Raw genomic sequence first — 25,273 nt, forward strand, 5'->3', positions numbered from 1 at the left:
TCATCTAGTCTTACAATAGATGCCAACCTGAGTATAATACTTTAGTTTCATCTAGTCTTACAATAGATGCCAACCTGAGTATAATACTTTAGTTTCATCTAGTCTTACAATAGATGCCAACCTGAGTATAATACTTTAGTTTCATCTAGTCTTACAATAGATGCCAACCTGAGTATAATACTTTAGTTTCATCTAGTCGTACAATAGATTACAACCTGAGTATAATACTTTAGTTTCATCTAGTCTTACAATAGATGCCAACCTGAGTATAATACTTTAGTTTCATCTAGTCTTACAATAGATGCCAACCTGAGTATAATACTTTAGTTTCATCTAGTCTTACAATAGATGCCAACCTGAGTATAATACTTTAGTTTCATCTAGTCGTACAATAGATTACAACCTGAGTATAATACTTTAGTTTCATCTAGTCTTACAATAGATGCCAACCTGAGTATAATACTTTAGTTTCATCTAGTCTTACAATAGATGCCAACCTGAGTATAATACTTTAGTTTCATCTAGTCTTACAATAGATGCCAACCTGAGTATAATACTTTAGTTTCATCTAGTCTTACAATAGATGCCAACCTGAGTATAATACTTTAGTTTCATCTAGTCTTACAATAGATGCCAACCTGAGTATAATACTTTAGTTTCATCTAGTCTTACAATCGATGCCAACCTGAGTATAATACTTTAGTTTCATCTAGTCTTACAATAGATGCCAACCTGAGTATAATACTTTAGTTTCATCTAGTCGTACAATAGATTACAACCTGAATATATTCCAACCAGTCTCTGGAAGTGACAACAAAGCAGAAAGATAAACATCAACCCTTTCTCATAATTTTCAAGTGTATTCCATGAAAATGTAAAAGAAAAGCCCAACTCTGACAGTGGCACAACCCCCACTACACTCACTCCTTTCTGTCATATGTTCCTACAGAACAAACAGCATAGAGCGTTAGGGAGAAGCGTAATGGCTGCTGTCTGTCTGTGTGTGAAGCCTGCCTCCCAGCCTGCCTACCACCTCTTCTCTCTGGGGACTAGCAGTAACTGTGAAAACCATAGAGTAGCTAGCTACTGTCTCTTCTCTCACTGTGTGTGTGGGATGTGTGCTATCAAGGAATTATCTTACAGCTACCGTTTCCATGGAGAAAGACACACACCAAAGCTATCCAGTAGATACACAAGTCAAAACTAAAACAGAGCTTTTCCGCTGGTATTTTTAATGTAGGCAGCGGCACAAGACCATTCTCTCTTTCTCCCCTTTCATTGTCCCTCTCTCTATTTATCTGCCAAACCATCTTCTGTTCCTCTGTCAGCATCTCTCTACCTCCCGTCCCCCTTTCCCATCACTCTCTCAATTCAATTCAGTTCAACATATTATTGGCAAGGAGATTGTTTTGTAGATATTGACAAAGTACTGCTATTATTGAGAAAATCTAAAGGCGATGAATTCCATTAAGTGACATTCGGCACAACAGTTATGATTAAGCCGGAAACAATTACTCATTATGGAAGATGTACATTCATTTGACTTGTAATCTCTCTTTAACCCACCCTCCCCCTCTCTTTAACTCTACCTCCTCTCTATTTAACCCTACCTCCCCCTCTCTTTAACTCTACCTCCTCTCTATTTAACCCTACCTCCCCATCTATTTAACTCTACCTCCTCTCTATTTAACCCTACCTCCCCATCTATTTAACTCTACCTCCTCTCTATTTAACCCTACCTCCCCTCTCTTTAACTCTACCTCCTCTCTATTTAACCCTACCTCCCCATCTATTTAACTCTACCTCCTCTCTATTTAACCCTACCTCCCCCTCTTTAACTCTACCTCCTCTCTATTTAACCCTACCGCTCTCTTTAACTCTCTCCTCCTCTATTTAACTCTACTACCTCCTCTCTATTTAACTCTACCTACCTCCTCTCTATTTAACTCTACCTCCTCTCTCTTTAACTCTACCTCCTCTCTATTTAACTCTACCTCCTCTCTATTTAACTCTACCTCCTCTCTCTTTAACCCTACCTCCCCCTCTCTTTTTAACTCTACCTCCTCTCTATTTAACTCTACCTCCTCTCTATTTAACTCTACCTCCTCTCTCTTTAACTCTACCTCCTCTCTATTTAACTCTACCTCCTCTCTATTTAACCCTAACTCCCCCTCTCTTTAACTCTACCTCCTCTCTATTTAACCCTACCTCCCCCTCTCTTTTACTCTACCTCCTCTCTCTTTAACTCTACCTCCTCTCTATTTAACTCTACCTCCTCTCTCTTTAACTCTACCTCCTCTCTATTTAACTCTACCTCCTCTCTATTTAACCCTAACTCCCCCTCTCTTTAACTCTACCTCCTCTCTATTTAACCCTACCTCCCCCTCTCTTTAACTCTACCTCCTCTCTATTTAACCCTACCTCCCCATCTATTTAACTCTACCTCCTCTCTATTTAACCCTACCTCCCCCTCTCTTTAACTCTACCTCCTCTCTATTTAACCCTACCTCCCCATCTATTTAACTCTACCTCCCCTCTCTTTAACCCTACCTCTCCCTCTATTTAACTCTAAATCCTCTCTATTTAACCCTACCTCTCCCTCTATTTAACTCTACCTCCTCTCTATTTAGCCCTACCTCCTCTCTATTTAACCCTACCTCTCCTCTCTTTAACACTACATCTCTTTAACCCTACCTCCCCTTTCTTTAACACTACATCTCTTTACCCTACCTCCCCCCCTATTTAACTCAACCTCTCTTTAACACTACATCTCCCTTTCTTCAACCCTACATCTCCCTCTATTTAACCCTACCTCCCCCTCTCTTCAACCCTACATCTCCCTCTCTTTAACCCTACCTCCCCCTCTCTTTAACCCTACCTCCCCCTCTCTTTAACCCTACCTCTCTTTAACACTACATCTCCCGCTCTTCAACCCTACCTCCCCCTCTCTTTAACCCTACCTCCCCCTCTCTTTAACCCTACCTCTCTTTAACACTACATCTCCCGCTCTTCAACCCTACCTCCCCCTCTCTTTAACCCTCCTTGCCTCTCTCTTTCCTTGGTGTGTGGTGCTTTTGTCTCTCTTCCTTTCTTTTCTTACCCATCTCCCTCCCTCACCCTTCTCATTGTCCATCACTCCCCCTTTTTCTCTCCCTCCCTTCACCTCTCCACCTCCTTTCACCTCTTCTCCCATACCTCACCTCTCCTCACCTGTGACTGGGACCTCTATATCCAGCATGGTCCTCTCCTTCCTCCCCACTCTCCTCCTTTCCTTCCCCCTCTCCCTCCTCACCTGTGACTGGGGCTTCTATATCCAGCATGGTCCTCTCCTGGCACAGGATGGCGGCCCCCTCATTGATGATGCGTAGGGCCACCACCTCCTCCAGGCGGCCCTCCTTGGTGAGGTGGGCTTTTAGCAGGTCTACTCTAGGCTTCCCCTCACAGTCAAACACTTCCTTCATGGAGAGCCTGTGGCTCAGGGGGAAGGGGACCGCTAGAGAGAGGAGGAAGGGTAGATAGAGGAAAAAGGGAAAGGGAGAAAGATGGGGGGACAGGATGACAAAAAGTAGAAGGGAGAGAAATGTTTATACACAATACCTCAGAATGACGAAGTGAAACAGAAAATACAGAAATGCACAAGTATTCAGACACTTTGCTATGAGACTCGAAATTGAGCTCAGGTGCATCCTATTTCCATTGATCATCCTTCAGATATTTCTACAACTTCATTGTAGTCCACCTGTGGTAAATTCATTTGATTGGACATGATTTGGAAAGGCACTCTTCCTAGAGCTAGCCGCCCGGCCAAACTGATCAATCAGGGAATAAGGGCCTGGGTCAGGGAGGTGTCCAAGAACCCGATGGTGACTCTAACGAAGCTCCAGAGTTCCTCTGTGGAGATGGGAGAACCTTCCAGAAGGACAACCATCTCTGCAGCACTCCACCAATCAGGCCTTTATGGTAGAGTGGCCAGACAGAAGCCACTTCTCAGTAAAAGGCACATGACAGCCTGCTTGGAGTTTGCCAAAAGGCACCTAAAGTCTCTCAGACCATGAGAAATAGGATGAAACAAAGATTGAACTCTTTGGCCTGAATGCCAAGTGTCAAGTGTTGAGGAAACCAGCCACCGCTCAACACCTGGCCAATACTATCCCTACCGGTGAAGCATGGTGGTGGCAGCATCATGCTGTGGAGATGTTTTTCGGCGGGAGCGACTGGGAGACCAGTCAGGATTGAGGGAAAGATGAAGAGAGCAAAGTACAGAGAAATCCTTGATGAAAACCTGCTCCAGAGCACAAAGGACCTCAGACTAGGGTGAAGGCTCACCTTCAAACAGGACGACAACCCTAAGCACACAGCCAAGACAATGCAGGAGTGGCTTCAGGACAAGTCTCTGAATGTCCTTGAGTGGCCCAGCCAGAGCCCGACACTGCTGATCCAACCTGACAGAGCTTGAGAGGATCTGCAGAGAAGAATACAGGTGTGCCAAGCTTGAAGCGTTATACCCAAGAATACTCGCAGCTGTAATCATTGCCAAAGGTGCTTCAACAAAGTACTGAGTAAAGGGCCTGAATACTTATGTAAATGTGATATTTCAATTTTTTATTTTGAATACATTTGCAAAACCTTCTAAAAACCTGTTTTTGCATTGTCGTTATGGGTTATTTTATGTAGATTGCTAAATTTTAGAATAAGGCTGTAACGTAACAAAAAGTGAAGTGGTCTGAATACCTTCTGAATGCACTGTACATACCCACAGTGCCTTCAGGAAGTATTCACACCCCTTGGCTTTTTCCACATTTTGTTGTGTAACAGCCTGAATTTAAAATGTATTAAACTTAGATGTTTTGTCACTTACACACAATACCCCATAATGTCAGAGTGGAATTATATTGTTACAAGTTAATTAGAAATCAAAACCTGAAATGTCTTGAGTCAATAAGTATTCAACTTCTTTGTTACGGAAAGCCTAAATAAGTCCAGGAGTAAACATTTGCTTAACAAGTCACATAATAAGTTGCATGAAATCGCTCTGTGTGCAGTAAATAGTGTTTAACATGGTTTTTGAATGACTACTACCCTCTCTGTACCCCACATCTACAATTATCTGCAAGATCCCTCTGTCAAGCAGTGAATTTCAAAGACAGATTCAACCACAAAGACCAGGGAGGTCTCCAATGCCTCACAAAGAAGGGCACCTATTGGTAGATGGGTAAAAATAAAAAGTATACAGTGAATATCCATTTGAGCATGGTGATGTTATTAATTACATTCCACTGCAAAGATACAGGCGTCCTTCCTAACTTAGTTGCTGGAAAGGAAGGAAACCGCTCAGGGATTTCACCATGAGGCCAATGGTGACTTTAAAATATTTACAGTTTAATGGGTGTGATAGGAGACAACTGTGGATGGATCAACAACATTGTAGTTACTCAACAATACCAACCTAAATGACAGAAAGAAAAAAGGAAGCCTGTACAGAATACCATTTCTCCAAAACATGCATCCTGTTTGCATAGCCGCAGGAAGATGTTCGGGGATTTATTTATTTTGGGGGCTACAGACGGCTATATCGGTCCACTAATACTAGTAAAGGCCCAGTGCACTACTTTTTGCACTCCCTACCTACGTACCTAACCTACCTATCTACCTACCAGGGCTACTGCTAGCCGGCAACAGCCAAATTTGACCGCTAAAAAAATGAAAAGCCGATAAATAAAACTGTTGCCGGTCAAAATGACCAGGAGAACAAAAATGCCATTGCAAAATAATGCTTTTTATTAATTGATGGAAACACGGTCTTTAGGTTCATTTGCATAATTTTGTGGAATTAAATTGGTGCCTGTATTTTTGTTCGTCATCATGTATCTTATTTATCCAACACAAATATCACATACGGAGATTTGTCACGATCGTTATAATGAGTGGACCAAGATGCAGCATGATATGGTTCAATCCTCTTTATTTTGAAGTGAAACTCAAAGAAAACAGTAAATGCAAAACGAAACGTGAAGCTGCTATAGTGCTCACAGGCAACTATATATAGTCAAGATCCCACAAAGCACAATGGGGAAATGGCTGCCTAAATATGATCCCCAACCAGAGACAACGATAAACACCTAGATAACCCACCCTAGCCACGTGACAAGATTATTGAAAAAAATTGCTCCGACAGAGAAAGCTGCTGTGCCTCTAGCTCTTAGGAAACTTTGCAGTATTTGTTTTTTTACGTGTTATTTCTTACATTATTAGCCCAGATTTGTTTTGCCGGGAAGAACTATTGGATATCAGTGGCGTTAACTCACCAGCACTACCAGCATTACGACCAGGAATACGACTTTCCCGAATCGGATCCGTTGTTCGCACCCCCCAGGGCAATTGGACTGAATCCAGAGGACGATCCAAAACCCCGCCGGTGGAGGAGAGGTACTCAGAGTGGTCTTCTAGTTCAATTTAGGAGGTGCGCACACCTCCGACCGCGTCAGCGTATACTACTCGCTTATGTTCAGTCTCTGGATAATAAAGTTGACAAGCTCAGGGCGAGGATTTCTTTCCAGAGAGACATCAGGGATTGTAACATACTCTGTTTCACGGAAACATGGCTCTCTCATGATATACAGTCTGAGTCTGTCCAGCCAGTTGGGTTCTCAGTTCATCGCACAGACAGTAACAAATATCTCTCTGGGAAGAAGAAGGGCGGGGGTGTATGTTTCATGATTAACGACTCATGGTGTGACTGTGAGAACATACAGGAACTCAAGTCCTTTTGTTCACTCGACCTAGAATACCTCACAATCAAATGCCGACCGTATTATCTCCCAAGAGAATTCTCTTTGGTTATAGTCACAGCCGTGTATACCCCCCCTCAAGCCGATACCACGATGGCCCTCAAAGAACTTCACTGGACTTTATGCAAACTGGAAACCACATATCCTGAGGCCGTATTTATTGTAGCTGAGGATTTTAACAAAGCAATTTTGAGGAAAAGGCTGCCGAAGTTCTATCAAAACATTGACTGTAGTACGCGCGCTGCTAAAACACTCGACCATTATTACTCCAACTTCCGGGATGCCTACAAGGTCCTCCCCTGCCCTCCTTTCAGCAAATCTGATCATGACTCCATTTTGCTCCTCCCTTCCTATAGGCAGAAACTCAAACAGGAAGTACCCGTGCTAAGGACTATTCAACACTGGTCTGACCAATCGGAATCTACGCTTCAAGATTGTTTTGATCACGCGGACTAGGATATGTTCCGGGGGGGTCTCCGAGAATAATATAGACGAATTCCAAGATACGGTGACTGAGTTTATCAGGTGATGGAGATGTTGTATCCATTGTGACTATTAAAACCTACCCTAACCAGAAACCGTAGATAGATGGCAGAATTCGCTCAAAACTGAAAGCGCAAACCATCGCATTAAACCATGGCAAGGTGATTGGAAATATGGTTGAATACAAACAGTGTAGTCATTCCCTCCATAACGCAATAAAACAGGCAAACCATCAGAATAGAGACAAAGTGGAGTTGCAATTCAACGGCTCAGACATGAGCAGGGTCTACAGACAATCACGGACTACAAAGGGAATACCAGCCACGTCGCAGACACCGACGTCTTGCTTCGGGACAAGCTTAACACCTTAACACCTTTGAGGATAACACAATGCCACCGACGCGGCCCGCTACCAAGCGCTGTGTGCTCTCCTTTCCGTGGCCGACGTGAGTAAGACATTTAAGCTTGTTAACCCTCGCAAGGCTGCCAGCCTAGACGGCATCCATAGCCGCGTCTTCAGAGCATGTGCAGACCAGCTGGCTAGAGTGTTTACGGACATATTCAATGTCCGTAAACATTTGGCCATATTTTGGCCAGTCTAAAGTCGTGGCCAAAAGTTTTGAGAATGACACAAATACTAATTTCCACAAAGTTTGCTACTTCAGTGTCTTTAGATATTTTTTGTCAGATGTTACTATGGAATACTGAAGTATAATTACAAGCATTTCTGTAAAGGAGTGAGTAACTGGCTGCAGGGAAGTCAGGCGCAGGAGAGCAGAAATGGGGAGCAAAAGGAGCCCTTTATTGAGGCGAACAAAACACGGGACTGAGAAAACTAAACCCACACGGGTTACAATAACCCGGCGCAAACCAGCCTGGAGTACACATACATTTACATATAACAATTCCACACACAGACACGGGGGGAAACAGAAGGTTATATGCAAGACGAGTAATGAGGGAATGCAAACCAGGTGTGCGGGAAAACAAGATAAAACAAATCAAATCAAATCAAATCAAATTTATTTACATAGCCCTTCGTACATCAGCTGATATCTCAAAGTGCTGTACAGAAACCCAGCCTAAAACCCCAAACAGCAAGCAATGCAGGTGTAGAAGCACGGTGGCTAGGAAAAACTCCCTAGAAAGGCCAAAACCTAGGAAGAAACCTAGAGAGGAACCAGGCTATGTGGGAAATGGAAATTGAAAGTTGGATCGGCGATGGCTAAAAGACCAGTGACGTCGAAACGCCGAACGCCGCCCGAACAAGGAGAAGGACTGACCTCGGCGGAAGTCGTGACAATTTCTTAAGTGTCAAAAGCTTTTGTTGACAATTACATGAAGTTGATGCAAAGAGTCAGTATTTGCAGTGTTGACCCTTCTTTTTCAAGACCTCTGCAATCCACCCTGGCATGCTGTCAATTAACTTCTGGGCCACATCCTGACTGATGGCAGCCCATTCTTGCATAATCAATGCTTGGAGTTTGTCAGAATTTGTGGGTTTTTGTTTGTCCACCCGCCTCTTGATGATTGAGAACCACAAAATCTCAATGGGATTAAGGTCTGGGGAGTTTCCTGGCCATGGACCAAAAATATTGATGTTTTGTTCCCCGAGCCACTTAGTTAACACTTTTGCCTTATGGCAAGGTGCTCCATCATGCTGGAAAAGGCATTGTTCGTCAACAAACTGTTCCTGGATGGTTGGGAGAAGTTGCTCTCGGAGGATGTGTTGGTACCATTCTTTATTCATGGCTGTGTTCTTAGGCAAAATTGTGAGTGAGCCCACTCCCTTGGCTGAGAAGTAACCCCACACATAAATGGTCTCAGGATGCTTTACTGTTGGCATGACACAGGACTGATGGTAGCGCTCACCTTGTCTTCTCTGGACAAGCTTTTTTCCAGATGCCCCAAACAATCAGAAAGGGGATTCATCAGAGAAAATGACTTTACCCCAATCCTCAGCAGTCCAATCCCTGTACCTTTTTCAGAATATCAGTCTATCCCTGATGTTTTTCCTGGAGAGAAGTGGTTTATTTGCTGCCCTTCTTGACACCAGGCCATCCTCCAAAAGTCTTCGCCTCACTGTCCATGCAGATGCACTCACACCTGCCTGCTGCCATTCCTGAGCAAGCTCTGTACTGGTGGTGCCCCGATCCCACAGCTGAATCAACTTTAGGAGAAGGTCCTGGCACTTGCTGAACTTTCAGGCGCCCTGAAGCCTTCTTCACAACAATTGAACTGCTCTCCTTGAAGTTCTTGATGATCCGATAAATGGTTGATTTAGGTGCAATCTTACTGGCAGCAATATCCCTGCCTGTGAAGCTCTTTTTGTGCCAAGCAATGATGACGGCATGTGTTTCCTTGCAGGTAATCATGGTTGACAGAGGAAGAACAATGATTCCAAGCACCACCTTCCTTTTGAAACTTCCAGTCTGTTATTCAACTCAATCTGCATGAACGATTGATCTCCAGCCTTGTTCTCATCAACACTCACACCTGTATTAAAGAGAGAATCACTGACATGATGTCAGCTGGTCCTTCTGTGGCAGGGCTGAAATGCAGTGGAAATGTTTTTGGGGATTCAGTTCATTTGCATGGCAAAGAGGGACTTTGCAATTAATTGCAATTCATCTGATCACTCTTCATAACATTGTGGAGTATATGCAAATTGCCATCAATATTAATCAATTAATATTTGTGTCATTCTCAAAAACTTTGGCCACGACTCTACTGTCCCAACATGCTTCAAAATGTCCACTATTGTTCCTGTCCACAAGAAAGCAAAGGTAACTGAACTAAATTACTATCGCCCTGTAGCACTCACTTCTGTCATCGTGAAGTGCTTTGAGAGACTAGTCAAGGATCATATCACCTCTACCTTACCTGACACCCTATTTTCCTGGTGCCAGGAAAATAACCTCTCACCCAATGTCAACAAAGCAAAGGAGCAGATTGTGGACTTCAGAAAACAGAAAAGGGAGCATCCCCCAATCCACATCAATGGGACCGCAGTGGAGAAGGTGGAAAGCTTCATGTTCCTCAGCCTATACATCCCTGACAAACTGAAATGGTCCACCCACACAGACAATGTGGTGAAGAAGGCGCAACAGTGCCTCTTCAACCTCAGGAGGCTGAAGAAATTTGGCTTGGCACCTAAAACCCTCACAAACCTTTACAGATGCACAATTGAGAGCATCCTGTCGGGCTGTATCACCGCCTGGTACAGCATCTGCATCGCCTGCAACTGCAAGGCTCTCCAGAGGTTGGTGCGGTCTGCCCAACGCATCACCGGGGGCAAACTACCTGCCCTTCAGGACACCTACAGCACCCAATGTCACTGGAAGGCCAAAAAGATCATCAAGGACAACAACCACCCGAGCCACTGCCTGTTCACCCCGCTATCATCCAGAAGGCGAGGTCAGTACAGGTGCATCAAAGCTGGGACTGAGACTGAAAAACAGCTTCTATTCTCAAGGCCATCAGATTGTTAAATATTGTTAAATAATCATCACTAGCACATTATAAACATAGACCTGGAATAACTGGCCACTTTAATAATGTAACACTAGTGACTTTAATAATGTTTACATATTTTGCATTACTCATCTCATATGTAAATTACTGGTCAAATTTTTTAGAACACCTACTCATTCAAGGTTTTTCTTTATTTTTTACTATTTTCTACGTTGTAGAACAATAGTGAAGACATCAATACTATGAAATAACACATGAAATCATGTAGTAACCAAAAAAGTGTTAAACAAATCAAAATGTATTTTATATTTGAGATTCTTCAAATAGCCACCCTTTTCCTTGATGACAGCTTTGCACACTCTTGGCATTCTCTCAACCAGCTTCATGAGGTAGTCACTTGGAATGCATTTCAATTAAAAGGATTGCCTTCTTAAAAGTTAATTTGTGGAATTTCTTTCCTTCTTAATGCGTTTGAGACAATCATTTGTGTTGTGACAAGATATGTAGGGTATACAGAAGATAGCTCTATTTGGTAAAATACCAAGTCCATATTATAGCAAGAACAGCTCAAATAAGCAAAGAGAAACGACAGTCCATCATCACTTTAAGACATGAAGGTCAGTCAATGCGGAACATTTTAAGGACTTTGAAAGTGTCTTCAAGTGCAATCGCAAAAACCATAAAGTGCTATGATGAAACTGGCTCTCATGAGGACCGCCACAGGAATGGAAGACCCAGAGTTACCTCTGCGACAGAGGATATGTTCATTAGAGTTACCAGACCCACAATAACATCTAATAAACACGTACATGTGACAAATCAAATTTGATTTTGAGCTGGATTTCTCCTAAAGATCCTCAGCTGGTTGCTGCTGGAGTAACGTGCTTTAATAGGCCCGTTATTTACGCAACAATTCTAAATTAAATCACGTGTTAAAAACAGTTTTGATGCACGATTAAAAATAGCTAATATTTCTCAACTGGTAATTGAAGCGTGCCACCCATTCACGTGCAGCTAACAGGCTATCAGCACGTCAACCACCATAATGTGAGCTAAAGGCAGCATGCATTTTTGATACTTGAATGATTTATTTCATATTATCAGGCATGTCTTACCTTGTTTCAAAGTGGCCTATAGGCAAAATCCGACCATGGTAATGTCGAGGCAATTATTTTGTAAAGAATTTGTGTGAGTTTCAAGTTTGGGGAAACAATTTCCTCTACCATTTCTACCAGCCAGTTAGGATTTTCATATGCACATTTTTGTGGAACAGTTTAATTTCAATAACAACATTCTTGTTTCTGTCACGCCTTGGTCTTAGTATTTTGTGTTTTCTTTAATTATTTGTTCAGGCCAGGGTGTGACATGGGTTTATTGTGTTGTTGTATTGGGGTTTTTGTAGGCATTGAGATTGTGGCTGATTAGGGGTGTGTCTAGCATAGGCTTGGCTGCCTGAGGCGGTTCTCAATCAGAGTCAGGTGATTCTCGTTGTCTCTGATTGGGAACCATATTTAGGTAGCCTGGGTTTCACTGTGTATTTTGGTGGGTGATTGTTCCTGTCTTAGTGTTTTGTATTTCACCAGATATGCTGTTTCGGTTTTCATTATTTCATTTCGTTAGTTTTTGTAGTTTCTGCATGTATAGGTTTTCCTTCATTAAAATATATTATGAATCATCACCATGCTGCATTTTGGTCCGATCCTTGTTCTACCTCTTCGTCAGAGGAGGAGATAGAAGAGAGCCGTTACAGTTTCTCAAAATCATTGTAACGTGGTTAATTATAAAATCTGACTTAACATGATAAAAATGTAAAAGTTAAAAGTCCACTAATGTGAGATCACCAGCCTCTGCCTTATGGACACGTAGATACGCCATGATCCATTGGAGGCTAAAGATATGAGTGCATGGAACTCATAGCCATAGGCCAATGCAGCAGTAGGCCTATAACTATTGCTCTTTCACAATGAGGAATGGTGATAATCAAGGGGGGGATTGTTGGAAAGATTTTTCTTACTTTGAGGAACTATAATTTTAATACATTATCATTCACAATGGATGTAAAAAATAAAAAATCCTCCAATTCCGCATATGAGGCATGAGACCAGATGAGCCATTCTTGAGAGACTTGCCTATATCTTCACCACACACCCCTTCCCTTCTTCTTGTCTCAACATTTTAAATTATACTCAAGACATTATCTTCACACATATTTTAGATGCTTTTCACTGACAGCCGCAACTGCCCAAATTACGGGTTTCCCAATTTTTTTTGTTGGACCTTTATTTACCTAGGCAGGTCAGTTAAGAACCAATTCTTATTTTCAATGACGGCCTAGGAACAGTGGGTTGAGACAATGACTTATCAATGACCCATCCCAGCTCAGCTAATCCCTACCATTGTGTCGCTGAGTCGTCATAAAATGCTTCAGCAAATATACATTATACCAGGGGCGCTGGCAGACACAATGTAAGTAACCTAATTAATGTCTCTCTTACTACCCTGAATGCCTCAGCTGATCCTACAGCTATTGTATGCAGTAATCATGTGCCTATGAACCAGAGTAATACTGTTAGCACTGAGGCAGTGTGGCCTAGTAGGAAGACCACTGTGTGCAATCAAGCATTCCAGAAAAAAGTGCTCAAAATAGCCCACGTTAACATATGTAGCTTAAGAAACAAGGTTTATGAAAACAATAATTTACTAGTAACAGATGACATTCTTATTCTGACAATCTCTGAAACTCACTTAGATAATACCTCTGATACAGTGGTAGCAATACATGCTTATAACATCTACTGAAAATACAGAAATGTCAAAGATGGAGGTGTGGCTGTTTTTATTCAGAACCACATTCCTGTAAAGCTTAGAGAGGATCTTGTGTTAAATACTGTTGAAGTAATATGGCTACAGTTTCATCTGCCTCACCTAAAGCCCATTCTTGTGGGAAGCTGCTATAGACCACCAAGTGCTAACAGTCAGTATCTGGATAATATGTGTGAAAGGCTTGATAATGTATGTGATATCAACAGAGAAGTATATTTTCTGGGTGATTTAAATATTGACTGGCTTTCATCAGGCTGCTCACTTAAGAGTAAGCTTCCATTTTTTAATTTTACCTTTATTTAACTAGGCAAGTCAGTTAAGAACAAATTCTTATTTTCAATGATGGCCTAGGAACAGTGGGTTAACTGCCTGTTCAGGGGCAGAACGACAGATTTGTACCTTGTCAGCTCGGGGATTTGAACTTACAACCTTCCGGTTACTAGTCCAATGCTCTAACCACTAGGCTACCCTGCCGCCCCAAACTGTAACCAGTGCCTGCAATCTGGTTCAGGTTATCAGTCAACCTACCAGGGTAGTTACAAACAGCACAGGACTTAAATCTGATGTAGTGATCACAATATAGTAGCCATATCTAGGAAAAACAAAGTTCCAAAGTCTGGGCCTAATATAGTGGATAAGAGGTCATACAGGAAGTTTTGTAGAGATTCCTATGTTGTTTATGAAAATAATATTTGCTGTTCTGTGGTGTGTAATGAAGAGCAACCAGACGCTGCTGGTCTGTGGTGTGTAATGAAGAGCAACCAGACGCTGCTGGTCTGTGGTGTGTAATGAAGAGCAACCAGACGCTGCTGGTCTGTGGTGTGTAATGAAGAGCAACCAGACGCTGCTGGTCTGTGGTGTGTAATGAAGAGCAACCAGACGCTGCTGGTCTGTGGTGTGTAATGAAGAGCAACCAGGCGCTGCTGGTCTGTGGTGTGTAATGAAGAGCAACCAGACGCTGCTGGTCTGTGGTGTGTAATGAAGAGCAACCAGACGCTGCACTTGACACATTTATGAAATTACTTATTCCAGTTACTAATAAGCACACACCCATTAAGAAAATGACTGTAAAAACATACTTTTTTCAATCGTTACGAATGACATGCCACTGGCTTTGTATGTGGATGACTCACTATTCACGTCAGTTACTACAGAGACTGAAATTAATGCAACACTTAACAAAGAGCTGCACTTAGTTTCAGAGTGGGTGCCAAGGAATCAGTTAGTCCTAAATATTTCTAAAACTAAAATCATAGAATTTGGGACAAATCATTCACTAAAACCTCAAATAAATCTTGTAATGAATAATGTGGATATTGAGCAAGTTGAGGTGACTAAACTGCTTGGAGTAACCCTGGATTGTAAACTGTCGTGGTCAAAACATATTGATACATCAGTAACTAAAATCCTCCTACAGGCCCTTGTTTTGTAGCACCTGGACTACAGTTCAGTCCTGTGGTCAGGTGGCAAAAAGAGGGACTTAGGAAAACTAAAGTTTGCTCAGAACAGGGCAGCACGGCTGGCCCTTGGATGTACACAGAAAGCAAACATTAATAATATGGATGTCAACCTCTCCTGGCTCAAAGTGGAGGAGAGATCGACTTCATCGCTACTTGTATTTGTGACATTTTTGATTGATTTATTTAATTTCACCTTTATTTAACCAGGTAGGCTAGTTGAGAACAAGTTCTCATTTACAACCACGACCTGGCCAAGATAAAGCAAAGCAGTTCGACACATACAACAATACAGAGTTATACATGGAATAAACAAGTGTACAGTCGATAATACAATAGAAAAAAAGAAAGTCTATATACAGTGTGTGCAAATGGCGTGAGGTCGGCAATAAATAGGCCATAGTAGCGAAGTAATTACAATTTAGCAGATTAACACTGGAGTGTTAGATGAGCAGATGATGATGTGCAAGTAGAAATACTGGTGTGCAAAAGAGCAGAAAGTAAATGAAAACAATATGGGGATGAGGTAGGTAGATTGGGTGGGCTATTTACAGATGGGCTGTGTACAGCTGCAGCGATTGGTTAGCTGCTCCGATAGCTGATGTTTAAAGTTAGTGAGGGAAATATAAGTCTCATTGTTGAATGCACCGAGCTTTCTGTTTGACATACTAGCACACAGCTAGGAAACCCATGTATACCCCACAACACATGCCACTAGAGGTCTCTACACGGTCCCCAAGTCCAGAACAGACTATGGGAGGTACACAGTACTACATAGAGCCATGACTAAATGGAACTCTATTCAGCATCAAGTAACTCATGCAAACAGTCAAATTTGATTTTAAAAAACAGATAAAAATACACCTTATGGAACAGCAGGGACTGTAAAGCAACACAAACATAGGCAGAGACACATGCATACAAACACACGATAACATATACACTATACATACACATGATAACATACACACTATACATACACATGATAACATACACACTATACATACACATGATAACATATACACTATACATACACATGATAACATACACACTATACACACACATGATAACATACACACTATACACACACATGATAACATATACACTATACACACACATGATAACATACACACTATACACACACATGATAACATATACACTATACATACACATGATAACATACACACTATACATACACACACATGATAACATATACACTATACATACACATGATAACATACACACACATGATAACATATACACTATACATACACATGATAACATACACACACATGATAACATACACACTATACATACACACTATACATACACACTATACATACACATGATAACATACACACACATGATAACATATACACTATACATACACATGATAACATACACACACATGATAACATACACATACATACACATATACATACACATGATAACATATACACTATACATACACATGATAACATACACACTATACACACACATGATAACATATACACTATACACACACATGATAACATACACACTATACATACACATGATAACATATACACTATACACACACATGATAACATACACACTATACACACACATGATAACATACACACTATACACACACATGATAACATATACACTATACACACACATGATAACATACACACTATACATACACATGATAACATACACACTATACATACACATGATAACATATACACACTATACATACACATGATAACATATACACTATACATACACATGATAACATACACACACATGATAACATACACACTATACATACACATGATAACATACACACTATACACACACATGATAACATATACACTATACATACACATGATAACATATACACTATACACACACATGATAACATACACACTATACATACACATGATAACATACACACTATACATACACATGATAACATACACACTATACATACACATGATAACATACACACTATACATACACATGATAACATACACACTATACACACACATGATAACATATACACTATACATACACATGATAACATATACACTATACACACACATGATAACATATACACTATACATACACATGATAACATACACACTATACACACACATGATAACATACACACTATACATACACATGATAACATACACACTATACATACACATGATAACATACACACTATACATACACACTATACATACACATGATAACATACACACTATACATACACATGATAACATACACACTATACATACACATGATAACATATACACTATACATACACATGATAACATATACACTATACAAACACATGATAACATACACACTATACATACACATGATAACATACACACTATACATACACATGATAACATACACACTATACATACACATGATAACATACACATGATAACATACACACTATACATACACATGATAACATATACACTATACATACACATGATAACATACACACACATGATAACATATACACTATACATACACATGATAACATACACACTATACATACACATGATAACATACACACTATACATACACATGATAACATACACTATACATACACATGATAACATACACACTATACATACACATGATAACATATACACTATACATACACACTATACATATACACTATACATACACATGATAACATATACACTATACATACACATGATAACATATACACTATACATACACATGATAACATACACACACATGATAACATATACACTATACATACACATGATAACATACACACTATACATACACATGATAACATATACACTATACACACGTACACATGGGTTTTGTGTTGTGGATACAGTATGTGGTAGTAGAGTAGGGGCCTGAGGGACACACTCAGTGTGTTGTGAAATCTGTTGTGAATGTATTGTACATTTTTAAAATTGTATAACTGCCTTAATTTTGCTGGACTCCAGGAAGAGAATTGGGGATCATAATAAATACAAATATCAACTTTTTGTTGTTGTCGAGAAGCCAAAGGCAAAATCCTAGTCATATTAGAAACCCATACTAGTTGTTGCATCCTCTCTTTCTTAATGTTTAACATATGGAACCGCTATCAGGTGCACTGTTAAGAATGGTGTTTTCCAGAGAATAAAATGTTAACGTATATCTGTCTGTCTGTCTGTCTGTCTGTCTGTCTGTCTGTCTGTCTGTCTGTCTGTCTGTCTGTCTGTCTGTCTGTCTGTCTGTCTGTCTGTCTGTCTGTCTGTCTGTCTGTCTGTCTGTCTGTCTGTCTGTCTGTCTGTCTACCTCCACCCATCTCTTCACACAGTAACAGGCTGAGGTAATAAACAACATCACAGCATATACAGGAACACCCTCTCCTCTCCCCTCCTCTCTACTTCTCTCATCTCATCTCCTCTCCCCTCCAATCCTATCCCATACCCTCTTCTACTCATCTCTTCTCTCCTCTCCCCTTCTCTCATCTCAACTCCCCTCATCTCTACTTCTCTCATCTCCTCTCCCCTCCAATCCTATCCCATCCCCTCCCCTCTTCTACTCATCTCATCTCTTCTCTCCTCTCCCCTTCTCTCATCTCAACTCCCCTCCTCTCCCCTCCTCTCCTCTACCCTCTTTGCCTCTCCCCTCTAATCTTGTCTCCTCTCGTCTCCTCCTCTCATTTCCTCTCCTCTCCCCTCCTCTGCCTTTCCCTCCTCTTTTCTCCTCTCCTCTCCTCTAATCTCACCTCCTCTCTTTTCCTCTCCCCTCCTATCCTATCCCATCCCATTGTCTCCTCTCTTCTCACATCCTCTCCTCTCCCCTCTTCTCCTCTCCCCTCTTTGCCTCTCCCCTCCTTTCCTCTCCTCTCCTCTCTTCTCCTCTACACTCCTCTAATCTCATCTCCTCCTCTCTTTTCCACTCCCCTCCTATGCCCTCCCCTCCTCTCCTACCCCCTCCCCTACTCTTCACACCTCTCCCCTCCTCTCGTCTCCTCTCTTCTCTTCTCCCCTCCCTCGTCTCCTCTCTATCTACCTGTCTACCTCCAACCATCTCTCCACACAGTACCAGGCTGAGGTAATAAACAACATCACAGCAGCCACAGGAACAATACCCTCCTCTCCCCTCCTCCCCTCCTCTCCACCCCTCTCATCTCATCTCCTCTAATCTACCCTCCTCTCTTCTCCTCTCCACTCCTCTCGTCTCTTTTCCATCCTTTTCCTCTCCCCTCTTTTCTGCTTCACGCCTCCTCTCCCCACCTCTCATCTCTTCTCCACTCCCCTCCTCTCCCCTCCCCTCCTCCCTCCTCTCCACTCCCCTCCTCTCCTCTAATCTCATCTCCTCTCTTCTCCACTCATCTCGTCTCCTCTCTTTTCCTCTCTTTTCCCCACTTTTCCTATCACCTCCACTCCCCTCCTCTAATCAGCACTTCTCATCTCCTTTCTTCTCCTCTCCGTTCCCCACTTCTCCCCTCACCTCCTCTCCTCACACCTCTCATCTCCCCTCCTCTCCTCTCCTCTCTTTCCTCTCCCCACTTCTCCCCTCATCTCCTCTCCTCCCGCCTCTCCTCTCTTCTCCCCTCCTCTCCTCTAATCTCATCTCCTCTTCTCCTCTCCACCCGTCTATTCTGCTCTCGTCTCCTCTCTTCTCCTCTCTTTTCCTGTCCCCTCCTCCCAATTACCCTCCCCTTCGCTCCTCTAATCTCATCTCTTCTCTTTTCCTCTCCTCTCCCCTCCTCTCCAACCCTCTCAGCTCCTCTCCTCTAATCTCACCTCCTCTCCAACCCTCTCAGCTCCTCTCCTCTAATCTCACCTCCTCTCCACCCCTCTCATCTCCTCTAATCTCACCTCCTCTCCAACCCTCTCAGCTCCTCTCCTCTAATCTCACCTCCTCTCCTCTCCCCTCCACTCCCCTCCTCCCTCCTCTCCCCACCTCTCATCTCCTCTCTTCTCAACTCCACTCCTCTCCTCTCCTCTCCTCTCCACTCCCCTCCTCCCTCCTCTCCCCACATCTCATCTCCTCTCTTCTCAACTCCACTCCTCTCCTCATCTCTTCTCTTCACTTCTCCTCTCCTCTCCTCTCCTCTCCTCTCCTCTCCTCTCCTCTCTCCCTCTCCTCTCCTCTCCTCTCCTCTCCTCTCCTCTCCTCTCCTCTCCTCTCCTCTCCTCTCCTCTCCACTCCCTTCCTCCCTCCTCTCCCCACCTCTCATCTCCTCTCTTCTCAACTCCACTCCTCTCCTCATCTCTTCTCTTCACTTCTCCTCTTCTCTTCTCTCCTCTCCTCTCCCCTCCACTCCCCTCCTCCCTCCTCTCCCCACCTCTCATCTCCTCTCTTCTCAACTCCACTCCTCTCCTCATCTCTTCACTTCTCGTCTCTCCTCTCCCCTCCACTCCCCTCCTCCCTCCTTTCCACTCATTTCGTCTCCTCTCTTTTCCTCGATTTTCCTATCCCCTCCACTCCCCTCCTCTAATCAGCTCTTCTCCTTTCCTCTCCTCTCCTCTCTTCTCCTATCCGCTCCCCTCGTCTCCCTTCTTCTCCTCTCCATTCCTCTCGTCTCCCGACGTCTCCTCTCTTCTGATCTCATATCCTCTCTTTCCCCTCCCCTCCTCTCCTCTCTTTCATCTCCCCTCATCTACTCTTCTCCCGCCTCTCCTCTCCTCTCATCTCCCCTCCTCTCCTCTAATCTCATCTCCTCTTCTCCTCTCTTTTCCTGTCCCCTCCTCCCCCTCCTCTCAACTACACTCCCCTCCTCTCCTCTAATCTCATCTCCTCTCTTTTCCTCTCGTCTTCTCTCTATTTACCTGTCTACCTCCAACCATCTCTCCACACAGTACCAGTACAGGAACAACACCGCTCCCCTCGTCTCCTCTCTTCTCCTCTCCTGTCCTCTCCCCTCCTCTCTTCTCCTGTCCTCTTCCCTCCTCTCTTCTCCTCTCCTGTCCTCTCCCCTCCTCTCTTCTCCTCTCCTGTCCTCTTCCCTACTCTCCTCTCCTGTCCTCTTCCCTCCTCTCTTCTCCTGTCCTCTTCCCTCCTCTCTTCTCCTCTCCCCTCCCCTCCTCTCTTCTCCTCTCCTGTCCTCTTCCCTCCTCTCTTCTCTTCTCCTGTCCTCTTCCCTCCTCTCTTCTCCTCTCCTGTCCTCTTCCCTCCTCTCCTCTCCTGTCCTGTCCTCTTCCCTCCTCTCCTGTCCTGTCCTCTTCCCTCCTCTCTTCTCCTCTCCTGTCCTCTCCCCTCCTCTCTTCTCCTCTCCTGTCCTCTTCCCTCCTCTCCTCTCCTGTCCTCTTCCCTCCTCTCTTCTCCTGTCCTCTTCCCTCCTCTCTTCTCCTCTCCCCTCCCCTCCTCTCTTCTCCTCTCCTGTCCTCTTCCCTCCTCTCTTCTCTTCTCCTGTCCTCTTCCCTCCTCTCTTCTCCTCTCCTGTCCTCTCCCCTCCTCTCCTGTCCTCTTCCCTCCTCTCTTCTCCTCTCCTCTTCCCTCCTCTCTTCTCCTCTCCCCTCCCCTCCTCTCTTCTCCTCTCCTGCCCTCTTCCCTCCTCTCTTCTCTTCTCCTGTCCTCTTCCCTCCTCTCTTCTCCTCTCCTGTCCTCTCCCGTCCTCTCCTGTCCTCTTCCCTCCTCTCTTCTCCTCTCCTGTCCTCTCCCCTCCTCTCCTGTCCTCTTCCCTCCTCTCTTCTCCTCTCCTGTCCTCTCCCCTCCTCTCTTCTCCTCTCCTGTTCTCTTCCCTCCTCTCTTCTCCTGTCCTTTCCCCTCCTCTCTTCTCCTGTCCTCTTCCCTCCTCTCCTCTCCTGTCCTGTCCTCTCCTCTCCTCTCCTCTCCTCTCCTGTCCTCTCCCCTCCCCTCCTCTCTTCTCCTCTCCTCTCCCCTCCCCTCCTCTCTTCTCCTCTCCTGCCCTCTTCCCTCCTCTCTTCTCTTCTCCTGTCCTCTTCCCTCCTCTCTTCTCCTCTCCTGTCCTCTCCCCTCCTCTCCTGTCCTCTTCCCTCCTCTCTTCTCCTCTCCTGTCCTCTCCCCTCCTCTCTTCTCCTCTCCTGTCCTCTCCCCTCCTCTCTTCTCCTCTCCTGTTCTCTTCCCTCCTCTCTTCTCCTGTCCTTTCCCCTCCTCTCTTCTCCTGTCCTCTTCCCTCCTCTCCTCTCCTGTCCTGTCCTCTCCTCTCCTCTCTTCTCCTGTCCTCTTCCCTCCTCTCCTCTCCTGTCCTGTCCTCTCCCCTCCTCTCTTCTCCTCTCCACTCCTCTCTTCTGATCTGGTCTCCTCTCATCTCCACTCTTCTCCTATCCCCTCCTCTCCCTCAACTCCTCTCCTATCCCCTCCTCTCCACTTCCCTCTTCTCCTCTAATCTTATCTCCTCTTCTCCTCTCCACTCCTATCTTCTGCTCTCGTCTCTTCTCCTCTCCTGTCCTGTTCTGCCCTCTCCCCTCCTCTAATCTCATCTCCTCTCTTTTCATATCCACCCCTCTAGTCTCCTCTCTATCTATTTGTCTACCTCCAACCATCTCTCCACAGAGTACCAGGCTGAGATAATAAACAACATCACAGCATCTACAGGAACAACACCGCTCCCCTTGTCTCCTCTCTTCTGCTCTCCTCTCCTCTCACCTCCCCTCCTCTCTCCTCCTTTCCTCTCTCCTCCTCACCTCACCTCCCCTCCTCTCCCCTCCTTTCCTTTCCTCTCCCCTCCTCTCACCTCCTTTCCTCTCCTCTCACCACCTCTCCTCTCCCCTCATTTCCTCTCCTCTCCTCTCACCTCCCCTCCCCTCCTTTCCTCTCCCCTCCTCTCCCCTCCTCTCCTCTCACCTCCTTTCCTCTCCTCTCACCTCCTCTCTCCACCTCTCCTCTCCCTTCATTTCCTCTCCTCTCCTCTCACCTCCCCTCCCCTCCTTTCCTCTCTCCTCCTCTCTTCTCCTATCCGCTCCCCTCGTCTCTTTTCTTCTCTTTTCCACTCCTCTCATCTCCTCTCTTCTGCTCTCATCTCCTCTCGTCTCATATCCCCCCTCCCCCTCTCCCCTCCCCTTTTCTTTTGCAATGTGCATGTGTGCATGCATACATGTATGTACATGTGAATGTACTGTCTGTGTTATAGACGGTCTAGCAGGCTTTATTTCAGGGTATGGCTGAGTTATCGGCCTGTGCTTTGCAGCGGTGTTTCCCTTACATAATGAAGGCCCCTAGGGCACTGCTGGAGAGAGGGATGACTGACCAGAAGAGATACAGCAAGAGCGCCCAGCTGCACGTGAGGACTCACACACACAGGCACAAAGGCAAAAACACATACACATGCACACACACACACAGAGGTAGAAACACACATACACGCACGCATGCACACACATGCACACACATGCACACACATGCACACCCATGCCCAAAGAAATACAGAGACAGAAATTCACACATTCAGATAAAGTTGCCACATCACAGAAACACACTTGTGTGCACACACACTTACACACACACAAAGGTATTGTTCTGCAGGATCTACAGAACCTCATTGGAGCCCCACCAGTACTAACACAGATAATGGCCTAGTTCACAAGTAGGCCTTTCGCTCTATCTTTCTCTCTCTCTCTATCTCGCTCTCGCTACCTTTTTTTTCTGTTTCTTTCTGCCTTCCATCCATCACCGTCTAACATTCCTCTACTACCTCCTGACCTCCCCATCACTTAAATCTTAAATCAAACTAATGAATCACCCCACACCACCCCACCCCACACCACCCCACACCACACACACACACCATTTCTCCAGGCCCTGCAGCCCCCCACTAGTCATGTGTCAATGACGTATTGAGGGCATTCCACACCGGCAGAGACAGCCCGTAGCCCACTGAGCTAAAGGCTAACCAGGTCAGGTCACTGCTCCAGCTCCAGTACGGTAGGGTTAGCACTTCAGGGAACTAACCCACACTATCACCAATGCAAGGAAGGTCCTGTCCCATTTACTGCCCTAGTCCCACCACCAAACTACTATGGTGTGAGGGTGTGTGAGTGTGTGTGATGGTGTGTGAGTGTGTGTGATGGTGTGTGAGTGTGCAAGTGAGAAAAGGAGAGTGTGGGTGAGGGTGTGTGAAAGAGACTGTGATTGGGATAGATAAAAAAAAGTAGGGCAGATTGACAGAGAATGTACAGCGTAGTTGGGTAAAAACAGCTTTATAGGAGAATAGCCCACATTACAGACAGTTGAAAAACACAAAAGTGCCTTTTATCAATACATCTACTGTACTGTAGGTAGACCTGACAGCTCTGCGTTGGCCATTGGTTCAAACACTTAGTGAATCTATCGCTGTGTTTTCCTGTGGTGTCTTAGTGTGAGGAACCTGTTTCTGTCTGAATATGTTGGCCTCTGCAGGACCTCGCAGAGAATGATATGACACACCTCAGGAGATCCGCTCTTCCTACAGCCTGTCTCTGCATAAATCAATGAAAGAGTGAGGAACAGAGTGATGAAACAATGGGGCAATGAAAGAGAAGGGTAAGAGAGCAGAAGAAGGGGGAATATGGAAAATGGGGAGGGTTGTGACAGTGCACGTGTGTGTGTGTGTGTGTGTGTGTGTGTGTGTGTGTGTGTGTGTGTGTGTGTGTGTGTGTGTGTGTGTGTGTGTGTGTGTGTGTGTGTGTGTGTGTGTGTGTTGTTCATGTCTCTACCATCTCTGATGATGGGGGGGGTTGAAGTTGTGTAATTAATGTATGCTTCACACATCAAGGGCCATCTGTGTACAGATGCACAGACACACACTAACAGAAACTATCCCCAAACAACATGTCCTCATTAGACAATCCCTCTCTCACTCTCTACCACTTACCTCGCTCCCTCCTTCTCTCCCTCTCTCTCCGCTTCTCTCTCTCTACATCTACCTCTCTCCCTCCTTGTCTCCTTCTCTCTCTCTCTCTCCCTCTGTCTCTCTAAAGGGCTATAAATACTCTGTCCTGCCATAGTACAGGACTGAGAGAAAACTTTCAAGGTACGCTCACACAAAGCCCCCCTCACACACACAAATATACTTACTGTACACACGCACACACTCACACACATCCACACATCCACACAAACACATACACACATCCACATACACACAGTTCCACACACCCACACACACATCAACACACACACACACACACACACACACACCCACACACCCAGACATCCACAGGGCACAAGGGTACCACATAGGACAGCATGGGAATCCAGAAGAAAACATTCAAAGTAGTGCCAAAGCCATGCCAGAAGCGGTGTGAATGTTTGTGTGTGTGG

At 44.2% G+C, this 25,273-nt stretch overlaps 1 protein-coding gene across 5 annotated transcripts in view; it reads right to left on the reverse strand.

Annotated features, from left to right (window-relative positions):
• The window catches only part of LOC112257024 (serine/threonine-protein phosphatase 2B catalytic subunit alpha isoform-like), a 66,098-nt gene that overhangs the window by 36,686 nt on the left and 4,139 nt on the right, over positions 1-25,273 (reverse strand). For all 5 annotated transcript variants that reach the window (XM_042325931.1, XM_042325929.1, XM_042325933.1 and 2 more), the window contains exon 2: positions 3,293-3,493. In XM_042325931.1, coding sequence (XP_042181865.1) covers positions 3,293-3,493 — 201 coding nt within the window. The remainder of the gene's footprint in view (positions 1-3,292; positions 3,494-25,273) is intronic.

Source organism: Oncorhynchus tshawytscha, linkage group LG08 (assembly GCF_018296145.1).
Source record: "Oncorhynchus tshawytscha isolate Ot180627B linkage group LG08, Otsh_v2.0, whole genome shotgun sequence".
NCBI lineage: Eukaryota > Metazoa > Chordata > Actinopteri > Salmoniformes > Salmonidae > Oncorhynchus > Oncorhynchus tshawytscha.